The sequence below is a fragment of the Haemaphysalis longicornis genome, unplaced genomic scaffold (assembly GCF_048455015.1).
Source record: "Haemaphysalis longicornis isolate Haplotype H1 unplaced genomic scaffold, Haemaphysalis longicornis Haplotype H1 scaffold_6, whole genome shotgun sequence".
Taxonomy (NCBI): Eukaryota; Metazoa; Arthropoda; class Arachnida; order Ixodida; family Ixodidae; genus Haemaphysalis; species Haemaphysalis longicornis.
The window spans coordinates 151432036-151459362 of NW_027526407.1; the positions used below are offsets into that span (position 1 = coordinate 151432036).

The following is a 27327-nucleotide window of genomic DNA, read 5'->3' on the forward strand; positions in this document are numbered from 1 at the left end:
GTTCAAGGTGGTGACGTTTGGGCTGTGCACGGCGCCAGTAACGTTTCAAAGAGTCAAGGACACTGTGCTAGCTGGCCTCAAGTGGCGCACTTGCCTCGTATACCTGGACGACGTTGTGGTATTCGCCCGGACTTTCGATGAACACCTTGCAAAGTTGGAGTCTGTACTCGAGGCCATTCGTACGTCGGGGTAAACGCTTAAGCCTGAAAAGTGCCGTTTCGCGTATGAGGAATTGAAGTTGTTGGGCCACGTCATCGACGCAGCGGGAGTCCTACCTGACCCGGCAAAAACTTCAGCCTTTGCAAACTTCCCTAGGCCGAAAGACGAGAAGAGCGTGCGAAGATTTCTCGGACTGTGCGCATACTACAGGCGCTTCGTCCCAAACTTCGCACGAATTGCAGAGCCACTCACACGCTTGACGAAAGATAACACACCGTTTGGCTGGGAAAACGACCAAGAAAAAGCATTCTGCGAGCAGCGAAAACGCCGGCAAAGCTCGTCCGTGCTCGCTCATTTCGACGAAAACACCGAAACGGAAATGCACACGGACGCCAGTGGTATAGGTTTGGGTGCCGTCCTCGTCCAAAAGCAAAGCGGTTGCGAAAAGGTAATCGCCTATACCAGCCGTTTGTCTGTCGAAGGAGACGAAAAACTACTCTCCCTCCGAAGAAGAGTGCCTGGCTATCATATGGGCCATTTCAAAATTTTCCCTACACGTGTATGGGAGACCGTTCAAGGTTGTGACAGACCACCATGCACCTGTGTTGGCTCGCCAATTTTAAAGGCCCCCTTGTCGCCCTGGGCGATGGAGGTTGCGCCTCCAGAAATTCGACGTTACAATTGTCCATAAATCCGCCAGGAAACACTCTGACGCCGACTATCTGTCCCGTGCCCCCGTCTAACCACTACCTCAAGACTCTGATGCCGAGAGCGCGTTCTTCGGAGTCGTGACGGTGAGCGATCGAGCCGCCCAACAGCGTGCCGACCCGGAGTTACACGTCAGGATCGACTGCCTGGAAGGACGCAATGTAGCCGTGCCTAGTGCCTTCAAACGAAACTTAACAGCATTCAGCCTGAAAAACCCCGTCCTCGTGAAGAACAATTTCAGGCCCGGAACGAGAATGATTGATTGAATTGATTTGATTGAAGGGTTTAACGCGCCGATGCAACACAGGCGATGAGGCGCGCCATAGTGGAGGGCTCCGGATTATTTTGACCACCTGGGGATCTTTAACGTGCGCCGAAATCTCGTACACACGGGCGTTTTTGCTTTTCGCCTCCATCACAAAAGCAGCCGCCGCGGCCGGGAATCGAACCCGCGACCTCGTGCTCAGCAGCGCAACGCCTTAACCACTGAGCCACCGCGGCGGGTGGCCCAGAATGAATTACCTTCTTGTCATCCCGGCAGATCTTCCTGGCAAAATTTTGGGAGCGTGCCACGACGACCCGTCTTCCGGGCATCTCGGCACAGCTCGCACAATTGGAAAAATCAACGCGAGGTAGTACTGGCCGCGCCTTACATCCGACGTCACCCACTAAGTCTGGAGCTGCCGGGACCGCCAGCTGTTGTGTTTAAGTTGACCCCGAAACTGTTCTCGTCGGGGCCAGCGCAGACATCACCACATCCGTCAGCGTCACAACAAAAAGTACTTTATTCGGGAACGCACCCCTGTGTCTTCCGTGAGGGTGGCGCCACCAGACAGCTGGCTGAAACCAGGTGACCCCACAACACCTCCTTCCTTTAAGAACTTGTATAGCCTTACAAGTTGAGATGGGCTTGTGGAACTAAACGGCGACCCTACGCGTTCTCATAACCCCATTATCTCGATGGTCACTGCCGATGTCTGTTGCTACGTTCGGTGCATCGTTCGGTATCTCCACTGTTGAATTTGCATTGTGTTTCTGCATTGTGTCCATAGGAATTACAGGGTCTGTTTGATTCGGCTGAGAAACCCGACAGGTGTCACCGATTACGCTGCAGTACTGCACCTTGATCAGTCTCTACAATATAACAGCGAGGTCGTTGGCCCTCACTTAACACTGCAGCTCGAACTCCTTCAGGTCGAACCCACACTCGTTCTCCCGCCTCCAGCAGAGGCAGTGGCCTAGCTTGATATTGCTGGTTGAAGTTGCACTCACTTTTCATCTTGTAAGATGTGTCCCTTGTGGCTACTGTGTCTCTAGCCAGCCAGTATGGTTGCAGCAACTGTTTCATCTTCAGTAAGCGAGTTTTGAGTTGCCTCCCCATTAGGAGTTGAGCTGCGCTGAAGCCATTCACGCCCGGGGTATCTCTGTAGCTGAGTAAAGCTAGATGTGGGTCACTCGATTTGACAAACAGTTCCTTCACTGTACGGCCCATCCTTTCAGCCTCTCCGTTTGACTGAGGAAAGTGCGGGCTGCTGGTCCCAACGGTGAACCCATAGGAGTCGGCAAACCCCTTGAGCTCATGGGAGGAAAAGGTGGCCTGTTATCCGATCTCACAACTTCTGGGATACCATGTCGAGCAAATATGCGCTTGAGCACCTCGACGACTGTAGAAGCTGTGGACGACCATAGGGTAATAACCTCAGGGTAGCGGGAGTAATATTCCACTAAAAGCAAAACGCTTGTCCTTTGCTATGTAAGAGATCCATGCCCAGAACCTCCCATGGGCGGCCCGGTAATGGTATGGAAATAAGTGGCTGGGCTGGAATAATCCTATTGCTTGCACACTGTTCGCATCGGGCTACCATGGACCCGAAGTATTTTGCAGTCCCCGGCCACCACACCGAATCTCTGGCTTTCACTTTGCGCCCGTTCATACCTTCATGTCCTTCATGCAACAGATGCAAGACTGCTGGTCTCAAGGAAGTAGGAACTACGATACAGGAACCTTTGAGCAGAAGCCCGTCACAGACTGTGATCTCGTTAAATACCACAGCATACTTCGTCAAATGCAAGGGCAGCTTCTTCTTATGCGGCCAGTCACGTTGGGCCAAAGAAATAAGGGATTTGCACACGCCATCCGTGCTTTGGGCTCTCTTGACGTCATCCGAATTCAGTGGCAAAGTTGGGGACGCGTTGCTAACACCTCCTGTTGCAAACAACTCCACCGAGTCAAGGGGAGAAGAAACGTTCGGTTGTATCCTTGAGAGAGGATCAGCAGTTGCTAGTAGTTAGCCTGGTACAAACTGCATGGTGAACTGGTAAAGCATGAGCTTGAGGCGCAGTCTTTGAGCACGAAGAGGGAACCTATCCAGTTGAATTTTGCTAAACAGAGTGACTAGTGGTTGATAATTTGTTTCCACGGCAAAGTTTATGCCCCGTACGAACTCATCCAACCTGCACGTTGCCCATGTCACCGCCAGAGCTTCCTTCTCTGTCTGACTATACCTCTGTTCCGTGAAGCTCATGGAGCGAGAAGCAAAAGCCACTGGTCGACGTTCCCCTGACGGCTGCGTTTGAAGTAAGACCGCTCCAAGTCTGAAAGAACTGGCATCCGCCGAAATCGTGGTGGCGTAGGATGGGTGATATTTAGCCACGCACCTATCTGCTGCCAAGATCAAGCATCCGCAGCTGCTTGATCTTGCTGAAGGCTGCCTCTTGTTCGTGGTGCCAAGACCAGCCGTTTGCTTGCTTAGAAGAGCACGCAGGGATGCCGCACTCTCGAGGATGTAAGGGAGGAACCTAGCTAGGTGGTTCACCATCCCGAGAAGTCGACGAATTTCGGCGATGTTCTTGAGCGGTTCAAGAGTCTGGATAGCCTCCAACTTTTCTGACTCGGGTCTGATGCCATCATCTGAGAGAACCACACCTATGAAAGGCACTTTGGACACACCAAAGCAGCACTTGTCTTCATTTAGAGTTATTCCGGCTTTGGAGAGATGACAGAAGACTTCTTTAAACGGGCATCGTGCTCTTTCTTGTCGCGAGCGAAGACAAGAATGTCGTCAATCACATTTACAACACCTCCTTGACTCTCGAAGATCCTTGCCACCTGCTTCATAAAATATTCAGGGGCCGATGTGATACCGAACGGCAGGCGGCAAAAACAGTATCGACGTTACAAGGCGTAACAAAAGTTGTCAACTATTGAGACTCTGGAGCAAGCTTGACCTGGTGAAACCCTGCTGTAGCGTCTAGCTTAGAAAAAACTTTTGCGTCGCCTATCAGACCAAGAACTCACTCGACAGTTGGCAATATGTGGCGTTATTAAAGCACAAACTCATGCAGACGAGTGAGGTCAACACAAAGTCGGTAACCACCCGAGGCTTTTGGAACTGCTACGTGTCCCGCACACCAAGGTGTTGGCTTATCGATCCGACAAATGACCCCTTCAGCCTCCATTCTGTCAAGTTCTTGTCGAACCACCCCATGCAGTGGGATGGGGATATGTCTAATTGCATTGAGAGAAAATGTTACGGCATCAGGTTTCAGTCTGATTTGGTACTCTTCTTTCAGCGTGCCGAGGCCCTTAAACAGTTCCGCATGATGCTTCGAAGGAGGGGGAGGGTCGGTACGTCTCCAAGAAATTTAACGCGGTGAACCCAGTAGTAGAGGTGCGAGTGACTGCACCACATAGAGTCGCTGTTCACATCCTTTCCGTTGCCACAAGAGCTGGGCGACGTACGATCCCAGTACATGAAGCGGTTGCCCTCCTGGACCAGTCAACAAGTTGTCCACTTCGTCGAGCTGTAGGGGTACTGCGGGGAAATCAGCTGGCACTGCCGATACCTCAACAGCGGAGTCCACCTTGAAAGAGGCCGTATAATTGTCTACCATGATATCCACGTACTTAGCGTGCTCGGGTGCGACGACCGTATTCATGTGGATAGTGGCGAGCTTCGCCGCTTTTGCTTTGCGGGAACAACATACCTAAGCAAAATGTCCTTTCTTTCGGCAATAATTGCAGAGGGACGCACGGGATGGGCATTCTAACCGAGGATGCAGTTAACGTCCGCAGAAAGAACAAGTAGCGGCGCCAGATAGTTCTGTCTTGAGCGGCGCATACCACTGCCTGGCCCGGACGTCGCGGCGCATTGTGAGCTTTGGCTGCGCCTAGTTCGACTGGCGAAAATCCTCCAACAGTTCCTTTTGCCGTTTTGTTCTTTCTCGGCGTCTTCCCACTGCCGCGCCTGAGTCCAAGCTTCCTTAACTGACAACTTGGAATTACGGCACAACTGCTCCGAGAGGCGAGCACCTCTGAGAGGCCGACCACGAACCTATCGCGCACGGGGCGCTCTTCGACTTGAACAGACGGGTAGTTGCAGCGCTTCACAAATCTGCATGATTCTGCGTAATAAGCGCAAACACTTTCGCCCGGTTCCTGAGTGCGCTTATGAAAGCAAGAAGAGTCATAGATCTCGTGAGCCGGGTGTACGAAGTGTTCGGTAAACCTCTTGACGACAGTCTCGTACGAGAGCAGCTCGTCGCCAGAAAGCAAAAAAGTGTCGAGCAGGAGTCGACTTTCGGGGCCTGTACAGTACAAAACTGAGCGTACTTGCACTTCAGCTGAGGCGTGGCATACTCCGGTGACCGCTGCGTAGTCCTCGTAACGTGTTTTCCACGTTGGCCAAGACGCAGCGTTGTTAAAGTCGAACGCATCGGGTTGCCGACATGAAATCCCGAGCCCATTGCATTCAGGCGTCTGTTCCTCGTCTGCCATAATTTCTTCTTCTGCCTCACTAAGGATAAGTGAAGGCGTCTATTCAACCACTTCTTACACCATGTTGTGTTTATGTTGAACCCGACGCTGTTTTCATCGGGGCCAGAGCAGACACCACCGCAGCCGTCAGCGTCACAACAAGAATTCTTTACTCGGGCACGCCCCCCTGTGTCCCCACACAGGGCGGCGTCATCAGACAGCTTGCTGAAATCAGGTGACACCACAACACCAGCGACAAAAACCGCCGCCGACAAGTCCCGCCGGTTTTTTGCAGCCCATCACCGTCCCAAAGAAGCCTTTCCAGAAGATTGGAATGGACTTTGAGCCTGTTTCCTACGTCACGATCCGAGAACAAGTGGATTGTCGTAGCGACAGACTACATGACGTACTACGCAGAGACCACTGCTCTTACGGGGGGAACTGCCCAAGAAGTCGCAAGGTTCTTCGTAAGTCAACCTGTGCAGCGACATGGAGCCCCTGAAGATCTAATCACGGACCGCGCAATGGCCTTTACTGCCGAGCTGTTGCAAGGAATATTAGGCTACAGCAACACGGATCACCGAACAACGACGGCCTACCATTCCCCAAACGAATGGACTAACGGAACATTTGAACACGACAATAGCGGATATGCTGTCCATGTACGTCGATGTTGAACATAAAACCTGGGACGAAGTGCTCCCATATGTCACGTTTCCGTACAACACGGCTTTCCAAGAAACTATGCAGTTGACACCGTTCGAGCTTGTCTACGCAAGGCGGCCGACTATGATGCTTGACGCCATGCTTGCGCACGTAGAAGCCGACCTCAACGCTGACGTACAAGGATACCTTCAACGTGCGGAGGAGGCTCACAAGCTCGCCAGAGATCGTACAACGGACCAGCAGCGGGTGGATGCCGGCCGCTACAACCTCCGACGCCGAGACGCCGAGTACCACCCAGAGGATCGTGTGTGGGTTTGGACTCCCATCCGACGAGGCGGACTGAGTGAGAAGCTTCTACGACGGTATTTCGGACCCCACCAGATTCTACGACGTGTTGGCCAACTTTACTACGAAGTGATCCCCGATGATGATTCCGGCACATCACGACGACGCACGCGACCGGATGTCGTCCATGTGGTTCGCTTAAAACATTCGTACGCACTATGACGAACTTTTATTTTTTATTTGGACTGTCGCTTATGTTAGCATCCGGCCGATGCGCTCTTAGAGGGGGGTAATGCCGCCAACCATGCATTGGGTTTGTTTATTTGTGTTTTACTTGTACCGCCAGCCTGCGCCGGTCTGCGTTATCTGTGTGCTAGGGGAAGGGCGTCTTCCATCTTTCTTTCTAGGCCGCATGTGTTATCTCTTCTGATAGGCAGAGCGTTCCGAACTAACGTGAACATCCTAGAATAATCTTCTTTGTTCTGGATGTAAATCGACGGTTCGCGAAACACTCGCCTTTAATTCGACCCCGACGCTCGCCCACGCACGTCACTTTGTTGACTGCTGCTTCGCCGCCCGTGTACTTTGCGTTGTTAGTGGAGCACAAGTTCGCTCCAATAAACGTGCTTTTCCTTCGAGACGACTAGTACGTTACAATATACATACAGACAGAAGGAATGGTTTATATTCGCACTAGATTCAAAGACATAACACTTAACGAAATGCCAGCATGATAACCCAAACCCATATCAAAGTAACGGTTTCATGGAGAACGTTATTTCGGGAGAGAAACAGTTTTGGATTGAAAAGATAGTGAACTTTTGATGCGGAATTGTCGGTCTTACAAAAAAATGGAACTTTTGACTAAAAATATAATTAGGTGAAGGAAGGGTCCACCAGCCAGTTTCAGTGGAAGGCCAGAAAGCAGTCCATCTTTCCCCACATGCACAAGGGGACACTGCACGTTTCACACATGCATGTCGTTCTTCAAGGCTGGGATTTTCTACTGCACATACTGCACTTGCACATACTGGCCATCTGCACATGCATATTGGTCGCTCTAGGTGGACAACCTTCAGTGACACGGCGCTCCGTACTTCATGATTGCAGCGCTTCATTTCTAGCCTGTTTAGTATTATTTATACATGTCATCCCGTGCAAACAGCTCAGCACCAGCAACAATTTAGGAGGGAAAAAAATCTAGAAAACGAGGTTAATAAAGTGACCACGAGGCCGGAAAAAGTTAACAGACACAATGCAGGTGGCTCTGAAATGCAGAAATCCAACAGAAACTAGGAGGGGACCCACGAAATGATGGGCAAGAAGTTCTTGCATGCGTATTTAATGATACGACTCCCTCTTTCAATAATTCTGAGGAAAGGTTGGAATACTCAATGTGCAAGGGCGGTTTCAGTACTGAAGACACCAATACAAAACTTGGTGCACACTCCTTTCACTCGCCAGGCAACTCAAGTCTGGTTACTTCTACTTCTCTTCTCAATTACTAGTTTTCTCTCTCAAAGCCATTCCCTCAATTTCTCTCTCATTTCTCTCGAAGCGATTCACAATAATGCATCCCATCTTATTAGGTGTACTAGTTTACGTCACGCTTCACAGCCATAAAAAAACCTCAGAACTTAGCAGACATCATTTCGTCACAAATGCCCTCCCCTTTCTCTTTTCCACAAAATCCGCCTTTCAAAAAGCAGCACTTTCTGTTTCCACTCCAACATTTCTGCTCATTTTGATCATATATTTAAAGTAGGTGTGCTAACTTACCGCAGAAATGAGTACCGTAAATACTTCATTCGTTTAGTAAATACAGTAAATTAATTCATTCAAAGAAGAAGCAAAAACTGGCACCACCTTTCCACTGAAATTGAATCCATCACCTACCCTGCAACTTTGAAACTACATTTTGCACCGATTGTAACATATCTCTCAAATTCGTTACTGTTTAACTCCCCACTTCTTTCTGAAAGCATTCAAATAAATAGGTAAACTCCCATCCTATCGACGTCAGTGTTGGCCACTCATCGGCAAGCTTACCGCAGGCCTCCGGTTCAGCAGAGGGTCCAAGATCTTGTCCAGTCCGGCACTTTGCTGCACTTGTTGAGGATCCAGCGACCTGGAGAACAAAACACAGAGCAAAAAATTCATGGCGTGGTGGCCAACATTTCTTATCTCTCCTGAAAGGTAATTAAAAAAATGCGCAATATTTTACCTTCGTTTGGAACAATAACACTGCTCACCCAACATGCTTATGCCAATAGACTCTACTTAAACTCTTATCCGCAAGTGCTTCCCACCTTAGAAATACCGAGTTTCCAACACTATTGAAAACCACTAAGTCTTTTTAAGGAAACCACTTGCTTTTTCATTGGAGAAAACATTACACACAACTGCAGGTCCTCCATCTCGAATATCTCCGCACTATAACTGGCCCACTATTTAACACAAGTATAGGAGAGCTCGACAGGTGCACTGACCTCCAACTCCTCAAAGCCTTTATCGAGGCAGACAATTAGGGCCATCAAATACGATGGCAAAACACAACAGTGGGCAGACAATCCCGACCATTACTAAGGACCTACCTCTAGATGCACCCAAGCTAACCACTGCAATTATAGTCCTGGCATAGTGTAGTCGTTTAATTTCCAAAACACTTCTCGGAAAAGTGCCACCAGCAGGAACATGAAGCTGATAGTAGAGCAGCAGCCATCTGTACTGATAGAAGTAAGGCCTCAGTGTTCACAGCAGCTACCTGAGACACAACCCTACGCCGATTTAGGCTGCGTGTGATCTCCCCAGTTGGCACCTGCACACATGAGTAAGAGCGCCAACCCAGACCAGGAAGTATAAAACTCTCCGCATTCCAGTACGCAGTAGACGAGGCTTATGAGTAGAGTTGCGAGGGACCAAGGCAAACAAGGGAGAGGACGGTCATCTACCCAGCCAGTAGAGAGCCTACAAAGTCCTTGGCTGCGCTCACAGAACTGGTACCCTTGCTCATGGCATAAAAGTTGCATGCACAGAGCTGTACCGGCACTGTAGAGTGGATCTGTGGGTGGTCTAGGTATCAGGTGACGATGATGGGATTGGTGTTGGTGGTTAGCGGTGTCTGGGATTGGCCGCACAGGTGTTGGTGGGCGAGCATATTGACGACCGATCCGTCCTGGTGGCCTGGACTATGCCGCAACAGGCGGCCCCTACCCAATACCCAGAATTTTGGCAGCCAAGAAAGAGCAAAAGCGTGCCCTTTGGCCACACATCGTCACCAACGATCAACCACTGCCGCGAGGACTGCCACAAGGGGTTCCGGCCACCATCCACAAGGCACGTGCGGGGCTGCGTTGACTGAGTACCGCATAATGAAAAATATGCGGTGGGAGTGTCCTGGCTTGCCACCGCACATCACCACCCGCACCACCCCCAAAACAACAGCTGTGACACACTGCTTTCCCTCTGGGAGTTCACTCATGAGGCAGGCATTGATCGGCGCATAGGATCGTAAATGTGCAACATACACACGCATGGATGTACGCATGCAGTGTGGCAGCTTTTGTTAGAACTGTGCATACTGTTACCACCATGCCATCTGCATCCTGCAGCTGCGCAGATCTTGAGGCTATTTTTGTCAGAGTAGAATGTTCACTGACAATTGGCGTAGTCTATCGCCCTCCGAATTCCAATCTATCTTCCAGTCTTTACAAACGTGAAACCGTTCTGTCTACGTTAACTTTAAACAACGATGCACCTGTGGTGATTGTTGGCGATTTTAATATCGACTCCTGCGGTACAACGAATCGAGATTATCAGTATTTGCTAGATTCCTATAATTTTCGAAACCTAATTACAACGCCCACGCGCATCACTAATACGACGGCCACCCTAATTGACCATGCATTAACAAACATCCCAACTGGTGTACGAGCAGGCGTTTTTAACGAGCCTATTGCAGACCACCTTCCTCTTTTTGTAAAGCTTGAACACAGAACAGACACCCAGCACAGTTGCTTGAAACATTCCGTCTGAACTAACCACCAACAATTGCGCAAGCGTATATTGGCTATTAATGCTGCTGATATTATTAATGAGGACGTTAACATAGAGGTTGACAATTTCATTCATGCCCTTATGAATGCCCAGGCTAAAAGCAGTGTCAGGGTGCCCAAACATTCATATGAGAACCCTTTATGCCCCTGGATGACCAGTCAGATTCTTGAAATGCTTAAACAGAAAGATTACTGGTACAGCAAATGGCGACGTAATAAAGCTAGCGAGAATAACTTACGGCAGTACAAGAATATTCGCAATATTTGTGTATCGGCACTGAGAACGCAGAAAAAACAGTACTATGCACACCTTATTCATCAAGCAGCCGGTGACACCAGGAAAATTTGGAAGATAATTAGAGAAGCCACCGGGAAAGGAACTGCGCAGCGTATTGCCCCCGCTAATATAAGTGAAAATACCGTAGAATCTTTTAAGACATATTTTACAACCATAGGCTTTTCCTTATCAAAGAATTTTCAGTTCGGTATTGATGAACCATCATTTTCAAGCAATATATCTAATGCAGTTTCGTAATGCAGGACATAGAAGTGCAAGAAATAACGTCTGTGGTCTCCAATATAGGTCTAAGCAAAGCGGCCGGGATAGAAAACATTTCTACGCGTCTAATCAGAGATAATGTTGACGTTCTGAGCCCCATCATGTGCCATTTGTTTAACCACTGCTTGCGAGATGGTGTCTATCCTACCTCGCTGAAGATTGCCAAGGTTACACCGATATATAAAGACGGGGAAACTTCAGACCCGTCAAGTTACAGGCCAATTTCAGTTTTCAGTGCGATTAATATAATTTTTTAAAAGCTTCTTGCAAAACGCATTACTTCGTTTCTTGATAAGTACCAAATCCTTTCCCCAGAACAGCACGGGTTTCGTTCAAAGCATTCCACTTCATCTGCTATAGTCAAGCTCACTCAAAACATCAACACAGCACTAAATGGCAACAAACTTGCTATAGTCGTATTCGTAGACTTAAAGAAGGCGTTTGATACCGTCGATCATCAAATCTTGCTGAAGAAATTACAATGCTATGGATTCAGAGATCAAATGTATTACTTCATCTCTAGCTACCTTGAAAATCGTCAGCAAGTGGTTGTGATGGACGGTATCAGCTCAACCCCACAGATAGTGCGCATGGGCGTTCCGCAGGGCTCGGTGCTGGGGCCTATGCTATTTTCAGCGTTTGTAAACGACCTTCCAAAAGCACTAACGCACGCAGATTTGTACGCAGCAATGTACGCAGATGACATGGCGCTTGTCGTAACCGGTGATAACGAGCAGGAAATACAAGCAAGAATTAATATGGAATTAGAAAAAATTGCTCGGTGGTTTTCCCTTAACAGACTTACTATCAATGCGAAAAAAACAAAATATATGATATTTCATTCTCGAAAAAAGAGCGTTCGAAAAGAGCTGGTCAGAATATCAGTGAACAACTGCTTACTTGAACAGGTGGACTCAATTAAATACTTAGGAGTTACCATGGATGCTCATTTGCATTGGCAGAATCATGTCGATGCTGTCTGTGCAAAGCTAGCATCTGCTTGCGACGCATTACTGCAAGCCCGTGGGTTATTTGATATCAAAATTCTAAAAACGCTTTATTACGCCTTATTCAATAGTCACCTGTCGTACTGCATGGTTTCTTGGGGTTGGACGTACAATACCTATCTTAATCCTATACGTCGACTACAAAAACGGGCTCTGAGAACAGTCGCACGCTCAAGACGAGACGCACCTAGCAAACCCCTTTTTGACGCTCTTCAAGTTTTGACATTTGATCAATTACGTCTGAAAAATACAGCTGAATTGGTATACAGTATATTAAATTATAGCCATCCTTTAAGCAGCTCAATATTTTATTCTTCATTGCGCCAAACAAGAAGTTCTGCTGTAGGCAACCTTAACCTGGCACCAGTTAGTAATGTGTACGGGCAGCGACTGCTACAATTCATTGGGGCCATAATATGGAACGATATACCACTAGAAATAAAAGAATCAAAAAGGTTTAGTTACAGCTTGAAAAGACACTTGCACAACGAAACGTAGCAACAATGAGTGATAATACGAGTGTGGAGCCTATGCTACTTTACTGCTCATTCCGTCTTCTTCCCACACACTATGTATTAAATACAAGCCTCCTTAACCCACATTTATTTTATTTTTGAGGCCCGTGCGAGGTTTCACTTGGCTGTAAATATAGTGCGAATGTATTTTTATATGTACCAACATGTTTTGTTTTTTTATATTTGCAATGAAGAGTATTCATAAGCACATGTTCTTCTTGTATAATCGGTTTATTCGGTGTATAAGCCTTCCTCGCCTGTATACATGTGTGCATATATGTGTGTACGTGTGTGTATGTATATATATGTGTATATGTGTATATACATATATATGTGTATACACTTGATGTTTGTTGAACAGCTGAATTAGGAAGCTACGATTTGATGCGACCGAAGTGCCATTGTATTTTGTTTGTGGACCCTAAAACTAGCCTCTGGCTATTCGGTCCAACACTGTTTTTGCGTATGTTGCTCTGCAAAAATAATGAATAAAGCTTCAATCAATCAATCAATCAATCACCTATTTTCTTTTCTTCACTGGTGCATCGCCTTTTTACAATAACAAGGAATCATTCCACCTAAATAAACAGTTTTCATTCATTCACCACTCACTCGCTCTCTCTAAACGGTCCCAAAAAAATTAACCCTTTCTCGGATGGTCAAAAAAGACAGCCTATGCCGATGCAGTCCATGCAAGCGGAACTATGGCCACCGCAATCTTGGTGTTAATAACTTGATCGTAAAATACCACTTTTTTAGTTTTATTAAAGCTTAAAGTAATGGGGGTTTGTCTAAAAGTTTGTTTTGTTTGCTACAGTATTATTACACAGTTTTATGGGCAATACCGCAAGCAGCAACTGTACAGGGTACAGCACTACACTAACATATCAATGCCAACAAAATGGCAACAAACATCATATGCATTAAGATTCAACGCAAATTTCCAATTATTCGTAGATACGAAAAATGCCGCGTAATCATATTCCATTGGCTCATCTAGAAAGCACGGTAAGATAGTGAGTGGGCGCAATTATGGTGAAGTACAAGAAAACCAAAAAGTGCTCAACTTTGGATTTTTTGTTATTCAGTTTTCCTATAAAGATTAAGATGAAAATCCAAAGTTGAGCACTGAGCTTCCAAAACGAGTACAAAAGATGACCACATCTTTACACGGGGGAAACCATGGGGTGATGCGACGCATCTGGGCGGTGCTTGTTACGGTTGCGCCGACCATCGCGGTAGCAGACCTGTTAGTCTCCATTCAAATTATCGGTGGTCATCGGATGTCATCGGAGCGGCGGCGGTGGAGCGACTGAGCGGAGCGGCGCAGTTATCGCGTTTACATGTAGCGCGCGTTAACGGTGAGGGGAAAGAGAGAGAGTAGCGCATGCGCATGTGTTAACCGAGCGTTAACGCGTGCTGACGCACAGCTGGCATGGCGAGGGGAGCGAGCGCTAACGGAAGATGGCGCTGCGGTAAGAGCGGCGTTACCGCGCAGCTGGCGTGGCGAGAAGAATGGGGGACAGGCTTGCGGATGGACGCCGGATGCATGCATGGAGGGACAAGGCGAGTTAAAGAGATGCGTCGCATCTAAAAGCAAACGAAAAAGACAACACAAGCCTTTCCATTTATTCATAGGCAGAAAACAGCTTCTTTCTTGATACATTCAGCTATCATATAATATAAGCTTTAGGTCCCAGAACCCAACACACAAAATAATTCGACATTCCCCCTGTCCTGTTGATGGTACTGTTTTTACGTGGTATTTTTTCTTTTGAAGAGGAACCAAATCTGCACCCCATACAAAACACACACGCATGTGTGTCCGACAAGAACCCAAATCATTTGCCACTGTTTCGGGCGCAAAACATCATGGGAAGATGCTCATCAAATCATATGACTCTCATTGAACAGGTGGCAAGCTTACGATAACCGGACAGAACGTCATCCTGTCATGCACATGTGACACTACTCTTTCAGTAACGTTACAAGGGCATTGACGACAAATGCAACGTATCTTGTTTAATTTTAAAAAACTAGCTTGGCAACTCACTCAGCTTCGTCCGAGCCACGGTAGGTGTTTTACGAAACAATAAAAAAATACTAAAAAACTCAAATTTTGCACTACAGCGACTCAATATGGGCAGGAGTGACAAAATATGGGTGAGCACTAAAAGCAAAGTAATTGGCAGATTAACTGAACGTTAGCATTCAATGGATATAAAGAGACAGAAGTAGTGGCCCCACTACAATACACCAGTCAAGTTTCTTTGCAGTGGCTTAGGTAAGCGGGCACCAGTCTCGCAGACAAGATTCTGTGACGTCATAGAGAAATCACCAGAAGTTGGCTGGGAAGTCACGGTAGTTTTTTACCTGTTTCTTGTAATACCTCGGTTATTTCTTTCAAGCGTGTTACAAAATTGGTGTCAATGTTGTAAGGACGAAGCACTATTTACAAAACCATACTTGTATTCTGTCATCCTGCCCCTTAAGCCACACAGGTCAGCATCCAAACTGGGTTGTAGGCATGGATCATGCAACTAGCAACAACGACCAGACTAAAGAGTGATGCGCGAGCAATAAACTGTCAAAAATTATATGACAACCTACTTTGTAAAAATAGTGGTGTAATGAGGAAGGGAACCTAGAAAGAAAGCTGGCCAACTCTGTCAGGAAGCGAAGGACCCCAATAAGACAAAGATATGAAAACAGTGAGTGCCAGGAAGTGAACGAAACTTGTGTATTTATCAGAAGAGCAATGTTAGCCACATGTATGGCTACAACATGATGAATAATAAAATACACCAAACGGAACAGCCAACTATGAAGCAATGAAATGTAACCTTACACAAAAGTGTGGGTTTTGATAGTTGCTGCAGTTTCAAAGCGTGCCGATCAGTCAGGTCGTTTTTTGGTTAGTCTGCACAGAGAACTTTGGTCTTAGCATCAAGTACCCACGAGAAAGGAACAGGCGGTAGAAAATTTGGAAACAAAAACCACTCCCCATTAAGAAAACCTTAACACAGATCCACCAGTGGTACAGACCACCCTGGCGCGTGATGGTCCAGCTCATGTTAATTTTATGCAAGCTTCACTCAGGACTAGAGCAAAGTGTTAAAAATGCCTGTTTATGCTAGACTGCAGCGTGCATAAGAAAATAGCATGCAGTTTTATCACATGCTTTCTCAAAGGGGTCCTGAAGAGAGTTTCAAAAAATTGTGTTGTGTGGGTATTGATAAACAAACTACGCATAGCCGTTTCATTGCCCGATACAGGCAAATAGGTTAAACAAGGCAATTCTATTTTCACCGACGCTTTGCTCCTCAAATCGTGATGTGACATCATGTTAAGAAGGCAATCATAGCTCCCCCTGTCTGCACAACATGTCGGCATTGGCCGGGTTGCCAAGGGCCACATAAGGCTACACCAGCAGCATGATTAAACTCGCCCACAACTGAACGAGAGATGTCGAATCTCTGATACGACTGCTGAACATGCCCGAACCCAGAATAGTTGCGCAGGCAGAAGCACGACCAGGCGGACATAACCACGGTTAAACTAAACTAGCTATTTTTACCTGTTTCCACTGCTTCGCCCTAGTCTAAACTGTTGTTCTGCTAGCCGGAATTTTCGCTCAAGCTTGCCGACGTCTGTTTCACCGTGAGTAATGAGAACTTAACCTTCTTCACCTCATAAGATAACTGACCAAAATCTTAAAATGGGAATTCACTACTCGAACACGTTTATCAAAGGCACTTCGAGTTCCTTCGATGAGTTGGAAATTTAAAGCAACCTGTCACTACAAGCGCAAAAATAACTAACGACAAGCAGTGACACAGCGTGTCGCCAAGTCCAATCATGACGCAGTTCGATTGCTTTCCTGCAATAAACACCGCTGTTGCATTGTTTCGGTAATTGTATATGCTTACCCAGGGCTTACGGCAGAAGTGTTTTACAGTACGTTGGCAGTTAAAGCTGATAGTAGATTATAATTTATGAAAACAAGGGAGAGTGCAGGGTTACAAATATGCAGTGGGCTTTACGCCACAGTCTTAAGCCACGCGCTGTTCCATCAGTGGTCGGGTGAGTAAAGTGCCAGACTTCAATGCAGGCGCGGCGGCCGCAAGTTCAAATTCCATTCGGGCCACATCGTTTTTGCTTGATTGGCTTTGTGCCATTTGATACGAACCGGGTGATTCTGAACAAAATTCGGTTACACAAAGTGAACTTGAGCAGGGAAACTGTGTACAAACTGTGTACAACAGCCAGTATGTCTGCACGCTGCTACAGTTGTTGCCAGACAACTGAAGTGTGTTGCGAGACCACTATTGTCGATAGAAAACAGTTCGCGCCAACAAATAAAAACTCACATATTTTTTTATACATCAGGTTTTCAGTCACAAAATAACAGACACAAGGAGAGTTTAACTTTCAAAGGTTCAAAACATGACGTCACTGCTAGTTGGGCGGGCAAGCGACGATGTGTGCAAGGTAATTTTCAATGTAGCTCAAAACGAGCATTTGGAAGTCATCTCCTAAATTCTAGAGGAAATTAATTGAAACATATTGCAACTTCATTTTTCTAAAAGTTTGTTGAAGCCAATAAAATTAGGCAAAGGCAAATGCATTTTCTCCTACCAACCCCGTTTGGGAAGGCCGGGGTGAAAAAATGATGTTTTTATTTAAGTGTTCTGTTTTGCTGCCTTTACTATTCTGAATCATGAACATTTATTACAGAAAAGATGAGATTCAAATTCACAAGATAAATTACGGGAAATTGCCATAACTGCCGGTGGCACGACAAATGGCCATAGGTCTGCTCTGTTAATCGGTCTTGTGTGGGAGAACGTCGCCGCCCGACATGTGCGATCAGAGGTGTGTGCAGTGACAGCCATGTCGTTCACTTTTTTCGCTGTACTGAGCCTTTTATTTCCGTATAGAATAAAAGAAAAACAAGTAAAATAGCCTGTTCGTTGAGCGTGTTGAACCGCGTGGCATGCAGCACGTCGCTACCACTTGAGGGCACCTGACAGCGGTCTTATCCAATGGAGGTGCGTGGCCGGAAGTAGTATTGATCGATGACTTTATGAAGCTTTGTCCACATTTTCGTGTTATGCTCAGATCAACAAGACGTAATTTTGATGCCCAGAAATATACAACTGCAAGCAAGTACTGCGGAGGCAAAAGACTGGTCAAAAAGCGACCGGGCCAGCCACCGTCCCTGATGCTCCAACAGCTGCTATGCCTAGCACCACTGCCGATCACCAGTACCATAGTTGTGATATCATACAAAGAAAATTGAACACTGACCATGTATAAAAATATATTTGGCGTTGCGTAACCGGATGCGTGTTTCTTGTTCACCAAGTAAGCCAAGTCGTCATCAATTACGTAGCCAGCTCGTGACGTAGAGAGCCTGTATTGATGGCCAGCAAGGTCCCACCTGTCCGGTTCATCGTGACTGGTGTTGGTTGGATAAAGAGTGATTCCAGCAGCCGCCGGAATGACGCGTTCTTTTCCGGAGCTAAAATAGCGGTGTTGTCCCAGTAAATCTTGTGAGAATTTTTGTGCGCATGCTCCGCTAAGGCATTCGTCATGGGAATGTTATTTCTCACATCATGTTGGTGCTCCTTCAGTCATCGCGAAAACTGTCCTGTTTCGCCAATGTACACATGACTGTAATCAGCCCATGGTATCTTGTATACCACTCGAGAGAATGAATCCCGCGGCAGTTTGTCTTCCACATTCATAAGCCTAATCTGGAGCGGGTTCCGGTTTTGTGTTTTGCCGAAATTTTTTTACAAACTTAAAACTGACTGATGAGAACAAACGTTGGCACCCATATACTTGCAGATATATAGAACGCAGTTGTCTATTTGAACTTGCAATGTTGCACATAAACAAATTTCAAAGACCCATGGTATTGCGAAAAATTATTGCTAGACTTGTATTTTTGTTTGCATAATTCCAGTTCTTGCATGCAGGTTATACCTAGACAAGTACACTGTGGGATATCCAACGGAATATTTGAGCTACAGGAAGATGCCTTTCCCGGACATTTGCTACCCATAAACGTTTCAGAGAAACGTAGGACAATATGCTATGAAAGTACCTATAAAATATAAAAGTAGGGCAAGGAAAACTAATGGTACATTTCAAATTTTCACAAACACTCTATCACTGTAAAGGTGTTCGAATCTGTACTGCAAATAATAATAAAAAGTTGTTTCAAGCAGTATCTCCCTGTAATATTTTTGGCAGTGGTCATACATGTGCCCTATGCTACGGTGTGCTACGCATATTCAACATACTTGCGCCCTTCTGCTGCATTAGGCGTGCTGAATCAACAAACGCATTGGTGTGTTTTCCCTAAGTAGCAGTGAAAGAGTTACCACAGTTGTGCTCCAATTTTTTATTGTTGGTGGTGTGTATTTGAAGTACAGCTGCCTGGTGAAGTACATTGTTTGCATTCTGGAGCCACTCCTTCAAAGGCAACGTAAACAATTCATTTTGTTTTGAACAACCTGGCATGCAAGCGCTTTCCCTTGTTCCCACTTAAACTACTGCTGCTATTTCGAATAAAGCTCACAGCATTTGAGTGCTGTCTATACTGCCAGTTCTTCTTTCACAGGATCAAATGGTAACGTACTGTGCTTCTATTTGAGCAACACGAAATCTTTTCAGCTTTGTTTTTTCGGACAAACTACTCTGCCCTCTCTACAGGTTCATTTGTTATCGGAGCAAGCTCAACAGTGCTCCCGCATTCATAGAAGAAGCATGTGGAATTTAAAAAGGTTCAGTGCATTAGAAGTGTTGGCCATCAATAAAACTTTTGGTTTTTATAATTGCAGAGATCCAGGGTTTGCGAAGACTTATGTTATCAGCGCATGAATTATGAGGCTTCTCACTCAGCAGAAATCCAGCAAAGATGTCCTTTCAAAAAAAGCATAAAACCAGGTGCCCTGTCCAGAAGCGAAAGTGTAGTGTGGCATCATAGTAAGGCCATGAAAGGCTACCAGTAAATCTGATCACACACTTAGCCCCTTTTTTGTCCTGATTTTTCTTCATACAATAACACACTAAAACCATCCTTCTAATGAAATTACCCCCATAACCCGTCCTTCCACCGTTTTGAACAGTGTAAAAAATTACCTTGCACCATAAGGAGTTATGGCTTTGGCTTTGTCGTTATATAATGCTGCTTGAATAGTAGCTTAAAAAACGTGAAGTTAAATGAAATGAAAAATTGATTGGCCTAGTAATCCAATGTAACTTGCCCAAAAACATTGGGGGATTGACGGGTACATCCTTTGCTCTGCATTTTTCATGTGTGTTTCCGAAACAAGTATAACTACTCAGAACTCCTAGCAAGACAAAATAAAACAAACAATGCACTGTCCCTTTCTAGAGAAAGTTGAGAATAGTGTGAAAGCTAAACGCATCTGGCCTTCGCTGAAAGTGCATGCAATCAATCATCAAACATATATAGACCGAAATCACATACAAACAAGAAATGCAGAGGACTGTTTCTCGTGAACTAAGTAAATGCATCAGAAAGCGATCTAAATATATACCAATACATGGTTTATGAGGTAAAGGTACACCATTGTACTTATTCTATATGATCGATGGGAGTATTGTCTTATTTGGAATCGTTCATTTTTTTCAATTTTGACTTGATGGAAGCCTAGTATTATGCAGCGCCGTGTCTCCAGTGATGTTGGAGCTTTTCGGTCAACCAACCAGTCTATGGGGAAATGCATTATTTTTTTAGAGAACGCGATCGGTGCCACCAGAAAAGAATCTTCGAGATGCCATGAATGCACTCTACACAATCTCAACAATTTTTGGTCTTATTTTCACCTTCACCAACATTTACAAATGGGTGTTGCGGGGTGAGCAAACATAGAAGCACCATAAGGTTGATGCGCAGCTGCTGACCAAAAATAAATGGTAGTTGGTATTCCTCGTCAGATAGAGTATTTCGCCTCATCCTGCCCCCTAGCCTCTTCTCTGCCTTCAAAACATTCGGAAATGGAGAAAGGGGGGGGGGCGCTTCCTCCGAACATCAGTACAAGGTCGCAGCATTGGGATAAATCACTCCCACGAAACGTTTTATTAAAACGGCCCTGAAAAGCATACAACCCTACTCGGTATGGCTGCATTAAAAGAGCACTTCGTGTGTTTAGGTTCATATATATATATATATATATATATGTGGTGCGCAAATGCAAAATTAACTAGTTTCATTTAGTACTTTTACTGCTGCCCACAGCATTTTCGCCACGCAAACCACAGTGATTTCACCATCCCCGAAACAAATGGTCTATCTACTAAAAAAGAAAAAAAATACACTTACGCGTACATGCCCGGAATGTTGCCCCAAAAAAGTCTGGCTCTGGCTTGTGGGGAAAAGAAACGTCCATCCAAAAGGGCCGGTTCGCACTGCATGACAAGTAAGAAGGGAGAGTCAACACAGCAACTGCACACTACAGAACTGACACCTCTGTAAGGTGAAAATTTGGACGGGGGCAGCACAAATGGTGAATCGCAATGCTGAAATACCCTCTCCAATTCATGGAGTGCTGACTTATCTATGTGCAGCCCTGCACGTTCGTTTTGTACTTCCTCATCAAGGTGTTAAGCCATATCCACTACTCAACTCAGTGCCATTCAGAACATGTTTGCCCCATTTTTTAACATTTTACCAATATCACCTCCTGAAACTGGCCCTTCGCGGAACACAGTCAACAATGGCAGCCATCGCAGGGAGTTTGAAACTAGAACTGTTGGTAATCGTAGAATATTTTTCAGTACACATGGGAGCCCCTAAGGTAAAGAGCCCTTACCCTTTCCGGCACCGGTGTCATAACTTGACCCCACAAGACTTCCGCTATGGCTTTAAGAGCAAAACCAAAACCACTACTTTTCTTGGAAACAGTTTTTCAGGGATGCCTTCCTTCAGGGTCATAGCCTCTTTGTGCTCCCCTTGCGATTGCAACGCGTTACGCTGAGAAGGATACCCGTTTCGAGAAGTGCTATTTGAATGGCTGGAGAATTCAGCTGCTCCCAAAAAACTTGACATATCGACTATTCGCAAACGGTGGCTCCAGCGGGAGTTTCTTTACATGTGCGGACTCGGGGAAGAAAAATTTCCGCAAGCCTCACTACAGCCACCATAGCGAATTGGGGAAGCATATATGTCGCTGATTTCATCTCAGAGCTGCGCAACCACCTCGAGGCAGTCAGTGTTCTATTGATACATCTGAAAGCAAGCGATTTGGAGAGAGGGCAAACGCCGCGAACAAAGCTGAAGCATCACAAGTCGACATTTATTCACAATTTTTTGAAATAAATGTCAATTTCCTTGCTTCTGCTGGCCTCGCATAAGCCCTTTAGAAGTACTTCATTTCTTGATGCGGCAAAAAGTTACCCGTTATGTTACTTTCGCTGTTTTATATTTGAGCAATGAATATACGGCGTCGTATACAGTGACTGGAAATGGCTTTACCTACATCTTCATTCTTTTGCCCCATTTACCAGGATGAATGGCGGTTGAACTGTGAACTACATTAGGTAGGCACTCGGGAAGTTTGAAGCAACCAGGTTTGTTTGGGTAAGCCCGAACTGCGGAAAATGTCACGCTCCAATTGTAGCAACCACTCGGATGTGCAAAGTTCCACAGGAATTGAATATCTGCAGATGGACTAAATTACCTCGTAGCCCTCCATAGGTTTCTGCACAGAACCTAAATTTCAACTTTAAAATAAGCATTCGCAGTGTACGTGGAATGAACCTACCGCGGTGGCTCAGTAGCTAAAAGCATTGTGCTGATCAGCCCATGGAGCAGTGGCAGAGAAAAGAGGGGAGCGAGGAGGTTTGGCGATCGCTCCCGCCCATAGCCACTATTCAATCCACCCCCTTCAACACCTATCAGCATTAAACTTTCTTCGCGCGTGTAATGTTAGTACCCCGGGGGAGACCACCGCTTTACACGGCGAGCAAAGCCCCCTGACTTCGAAATTTTTGTTAGGCGTGATATTGCCTAATGCTGCCTCAGACATAATGCAAGCGTGCTAATCACTTTTTCCCGCTGCCAGTTTTTCAAACCCAGATAAAAAACAGTTGGGTGTCCGATAGGGCCACTCGGAGATGCAGCTGGTCCAATGGAGTCTGCAGTTGCGCGAACTGGAATCGCGCCAGTTTATTTGGAATTGAGCAGCCAATTTCACCTGCCACTTGGAAGCACAAATTACCAAATCAGATGCTGAACTGGCCCATTTGCTATTGAGCAGTACAAATAGATCTTCCCATTGGAAGTCCAATTAGTGCGAATGAGCATGCTCAATTGCAACCGGAGCTTCTTTTTAGAAGGCCTAATTGGTTGTTTCTTATTATCCCACTGAAACTAGGCCAACCAATTTGGAACTGTAATAGGACTCTGGGTCAAATCGATGGCCCATGTGGGGAGTCCATTCGGATACTTTCGAATTGGTTTAAACAAATTGTGCGTGTTTCAATGTGTAATTCAATAGGAAGCATTTGCTTCTTCTTGGGTAAACATGTTAGTTAGCACCTTTTAAAATTGGAACTGGTTTGCATTAAATTCAATGACCTGATTGGAAGCGGTGAGACGAAGTCAAACTGGCACAATTTTTTCAAAAGGTCAATTTTTTGTTTTCCCGTTACTTAGATATGGAATTTATTGGACATCATTTTACTAAAAAAATTTTCCTCCCCACTGTCGTTTTCAAAAGATACAGAAAAAATGCAAGCTCACTACCCGTTTAAGAAACCAAAACTAAACTGCCAGTATTGTGTGCAAACGAAAAATGCCTGGGTTTGTAGTTCTTAGCTTGTTATTTAGCAATCGTATCACGTACAAAAATTGCTATAATGTCTTATAGTGTTTTCAACACTTTATTTATCAATTAAATCAAACTTCTCACCAGGCAGATGCGCGATGTTTCGCACGTGTTGTTTACAATCTGGAGCCTTCCTGCGCGTCAAAGGCGCTTCGGATTCTTTGGTGAATGTACTTACTCTCTGTCGCTTGCTTTTTCTCACTGGCAGCCAACGTATGCAGCCGTTTAGATTGAAAAGACGCACAAAACAATAAACTAAATACCAAAAAACAAATGATCGGCCGCGAATCGCAAAGGCATTCTGTCAGAGCACTGATACAGCAACGAAAGCTAGAAAAACAAGTCGAGGTGCCTTAGAAGCAAAACCAGACACCAGCAAGACCCAAGGAGGACGTAGCTACAATAGTGGGGAATTTTAGCTCTCCTGATCGTCTTATGTAGGCGCTACATTTTTTTGAAATCGTTTTTGTTGATTTTCTCAGAACCCACTTTTTGGATATTTCTCCAAACGCGAACATTCATAACTTTTTCCAAATAAACATTTTTAGTGAATCTTGACAAAATTCTTCCTCTCTACATTAGGTACCTGTGCAATGAACCTTAATAAAATCGATCCACAAGTTTTGACATGGCCACCTTTTACACCAAGGCCCACCCAATTGAAACGTTCAGTTTTTTTATTATTCTATCACTATCCTTCGAGCATTCATCTGATCTCAATACTTTTGGTTCACTGCACACGCCAAAGCCTCCCCTATACCGCTACCAAAAATAGTGTGTCATCATGAAGTTACATTAGAGTTATGTGCCCTCGCGTAAGACACAAGTTTATTAATATTTAAATTAAAAAATATAAACACAAATAGGACATACATTAAAAGGCTCTCATGGGCCTAAAAGTGTGCTTTATGATGTAAACAAAAAATCTGCATTGTTTACTTTTTTCTAAAACAAATTTCCAAGCACTTGGCCTCGTACCTTATTTTAATTGCAAGGAAATTTTCTCTGCTTTTTCGCATTCGATTAGTTTGGAAAAGCTGAAATGTGCCTTACAAATTTAAAAAAAAATGTTCAACCATCGTTTAACCCCACCGAGTGATGGCTTCATGCGAATTATTTTCTCCATTAAACGTTACTTCTGTCTCGAAACATCGTTTGAAACTTTCAAAAATGCTCGGAACTTACAGTTTACATATTCTTATTTACGAAACAATGTTTGTAATATTAAAATCAGCAATTAAAAATAGAAATTATCCCAATCACGATAGCCAGCAAAAACTAAAAAAACTGTTCTCACACGAGTTGCAAAACGTTTCGAAACACAACCCCGACGCAATCCCCAATCCATGGACTGCAGTGGATCAATGTGAATAAGTGGTAGTCAATGTGGAGTTAGCGGCTTTGGGTTGTTCACCTGTTGTAAATGCAGTCTTCTATGAGTATACATTGCTCAGAGAATGTAATTTTGTCTGAAAGAGCGTGAGAAGTGGTGAAAATTATGTCGTATGCCCATAGCAGTGTGTCTGAATACGCATCTTTTTATTGAGCGCAGCTCAGCCTCGCGCTGTTGGAGGAGAGCCTGTGTTTTTGAGAGTAGCCTGGTTAACTTTGTCTTGTCATTTTCACTCTTCGTAGCACGAGCAGTATCCTTACGAATGTATTTATCTTGCTATATATATTACACGACCGTTCCTGTTGCAACTGACGGGTGCACAACATCACCACATGGTGCATGCAGTTTGCCATGCATTGATGTTAATGTGGTGGGCTCATGTGTCCCTAAACATTTCAGTTTCTTGTTGTAATGCGGGAAACCACGGTTTACTATGAACGTAACATACTCCTCGCTTTTGCCCCTCAATTTGGCAGCGTTTAGCCAGACTGCAGGGAGCGGAGTACGGCGTCGAAAATGACCTCTAAAACCTTCCTCAAACACCAAATTCATGCTCTGTATACATATAGAGCAACAGACCCTCCCATTTGAAGCCCCATTGGTGCAAAGGGGTATGCTCAATTGCAATTCCAGCTTCACATTGTAATGCTTAATTGCTTGTTTCCTATTACCCATTAAAATTAGGCCGTTAAAATTAGAATTCTAGCAGAACCGACTGAGTCCAATTCGACGGCCCAATTGGGGAGCCCATTTCGACAGTTGGTTCGAATTGGTTTAAACAAATTGTGCATGTTCCAATGTGGTGATACAATATGTGCCAGGCAGAATACACAGTGTTTCCCAATACCGGCCCCTCTATGACCGTTTTGTGGCATGTCCGGCCAGCATCGAGTTTTTGGCAGTTACTGATCATACCTCAAACAGCGAACATTCGGCCACCACCATTTTGGTATTTGTCCGGCCGACCGTGTTCAGACGCACAATGGCAGGTACCCGGCTACGAGATATTGTTTACTTTCGGCGGACGATGTTAAAAAAAAATAACTCGTACGTACGGCCTTAGAGCATCAGTATTTCTTTCGGGCAGCTTATTCAACCGAAGCACGGCAAGCGACCGTCCACAGAGTATTCGTATTCTTGTGACATTTGATTTACGGAGAAAGACCGCCCAGAGGGCAACCCCCGTGCATTCGCTTTTCCTACCACGAATGGGAACCATCCCGCGGCAGAATGTTCCTGTTCTCCGGTAGACCGCTCTTATAAAAGAGATCGGCCGACGTACTATTTCAGGACGCACGCTTTCCATTCCGTGAGCGCTCTTCAGCAAAATTACGGCAAGCGACCGGCCGCAGAATGCCTGGCAACCAGTGTTCCGGAGGACATAAGCTGATGTAAGGTCCCAGGTTATCTGTCATTCCTTCGGTAAGCGGTGTTCAGCCGGAGAATAGCAAGCGTCTGGGCGCCGATAACTCGTGAACTTCTGGCAAGTGGTGTTTAGAAGGAGACGGGCCGTTGTGCAGTAACAATTATTGAGCCCAGCGATGCAAACACGTTTTTATCCGCTCGTTGTTGCTACGCTTTAAATTAATGAACTTAGTTTGTAAAGCAGAAATGAGTGGTACCAGGTGAACCGGCATGGCACAAGGACTCACTGTACATAACCAGTTGGCCTTTTAGGCCTTCGGAAGACAATTTATTGACACAAGACTCTGCCACACCGACGGATGAGCTAAGTTTCGCCAGTCATAGCGCTACCACGTTTCACCCGCCGGCCTCTTTGATGCATGAGCTCGCGGATATTCGCCCCTTTGAAAAATGGACCGCACTGGAGAAGAAGAGGACATCGAACCGGCAGAAATATTCAACCCATGGTGGCCGCGGTTCACCAAAAATAACTGGCCTTCTAGGGAGTTGAGAAAGGGACCACCACCCAGGAGTTGAACTGGCACCATGTCAAGTACTCTCAACCAAAGAAAGGCAAGGGCCCAGAAAAGCTGCGATTTCGGGCAATTTGTTTGACAATAATACTGAAAAAAAAAACATTTAGGGCTCAATAGTGGGCCCTCTTTTGTTTATGTTATATAAAAATGATATTACTATAGGTCTCAAATCTAAGTTTAGTATGTTCGCGAATGACTGTGTAGTTTACAGGAGTAAAGAGAATGATCGTGATTTCGAATACCTGGAGCATGACTTTAATGTAACAGCATCTTGGTGTGCCGATCCAAAAATGTCGTTGAATGTCAAAAGTGTGTTCAGGTCACCTTTAAGAGGATGCGCTCATAGTAATTGCATACGTTTGTCATAAATAACGCTGATTTAAGCTTGGCCAGAAAATATAAATGTCTACGAGTCTATT

At 45.4% G+C, this 27327-nt stretch overlaps 1 protein-coding gene across 1 annotated transcript in view; it reads right to left on the bottom strand.

Moving 5' to 3' along the window:
* LOC144143303 (DNA (cytosine-5)-methyltransferase 3B-like) overlaps positions 1 to 27327 on the bottom strand; it is a 206145-nt gene that overhangs the window by 17061 nt on the left and 161757 nt on the right. The window contains exons 13-14 of the mRNA XM_077675075.1: positions 21070 to 21155; positions 8624 to 8702 (exon numbers count right to left, since the gene is read on the bottom strand). Of these exons, the coding sequence (XP_077531201.1) occupies positions 8624 to 8702; positions 21070 to 21155 (165 nt within the window). The remainder of the gene's footprint in view (positions 1 to 8623; positions 8703 to 21069; positions 21156 to 27327) is intronic.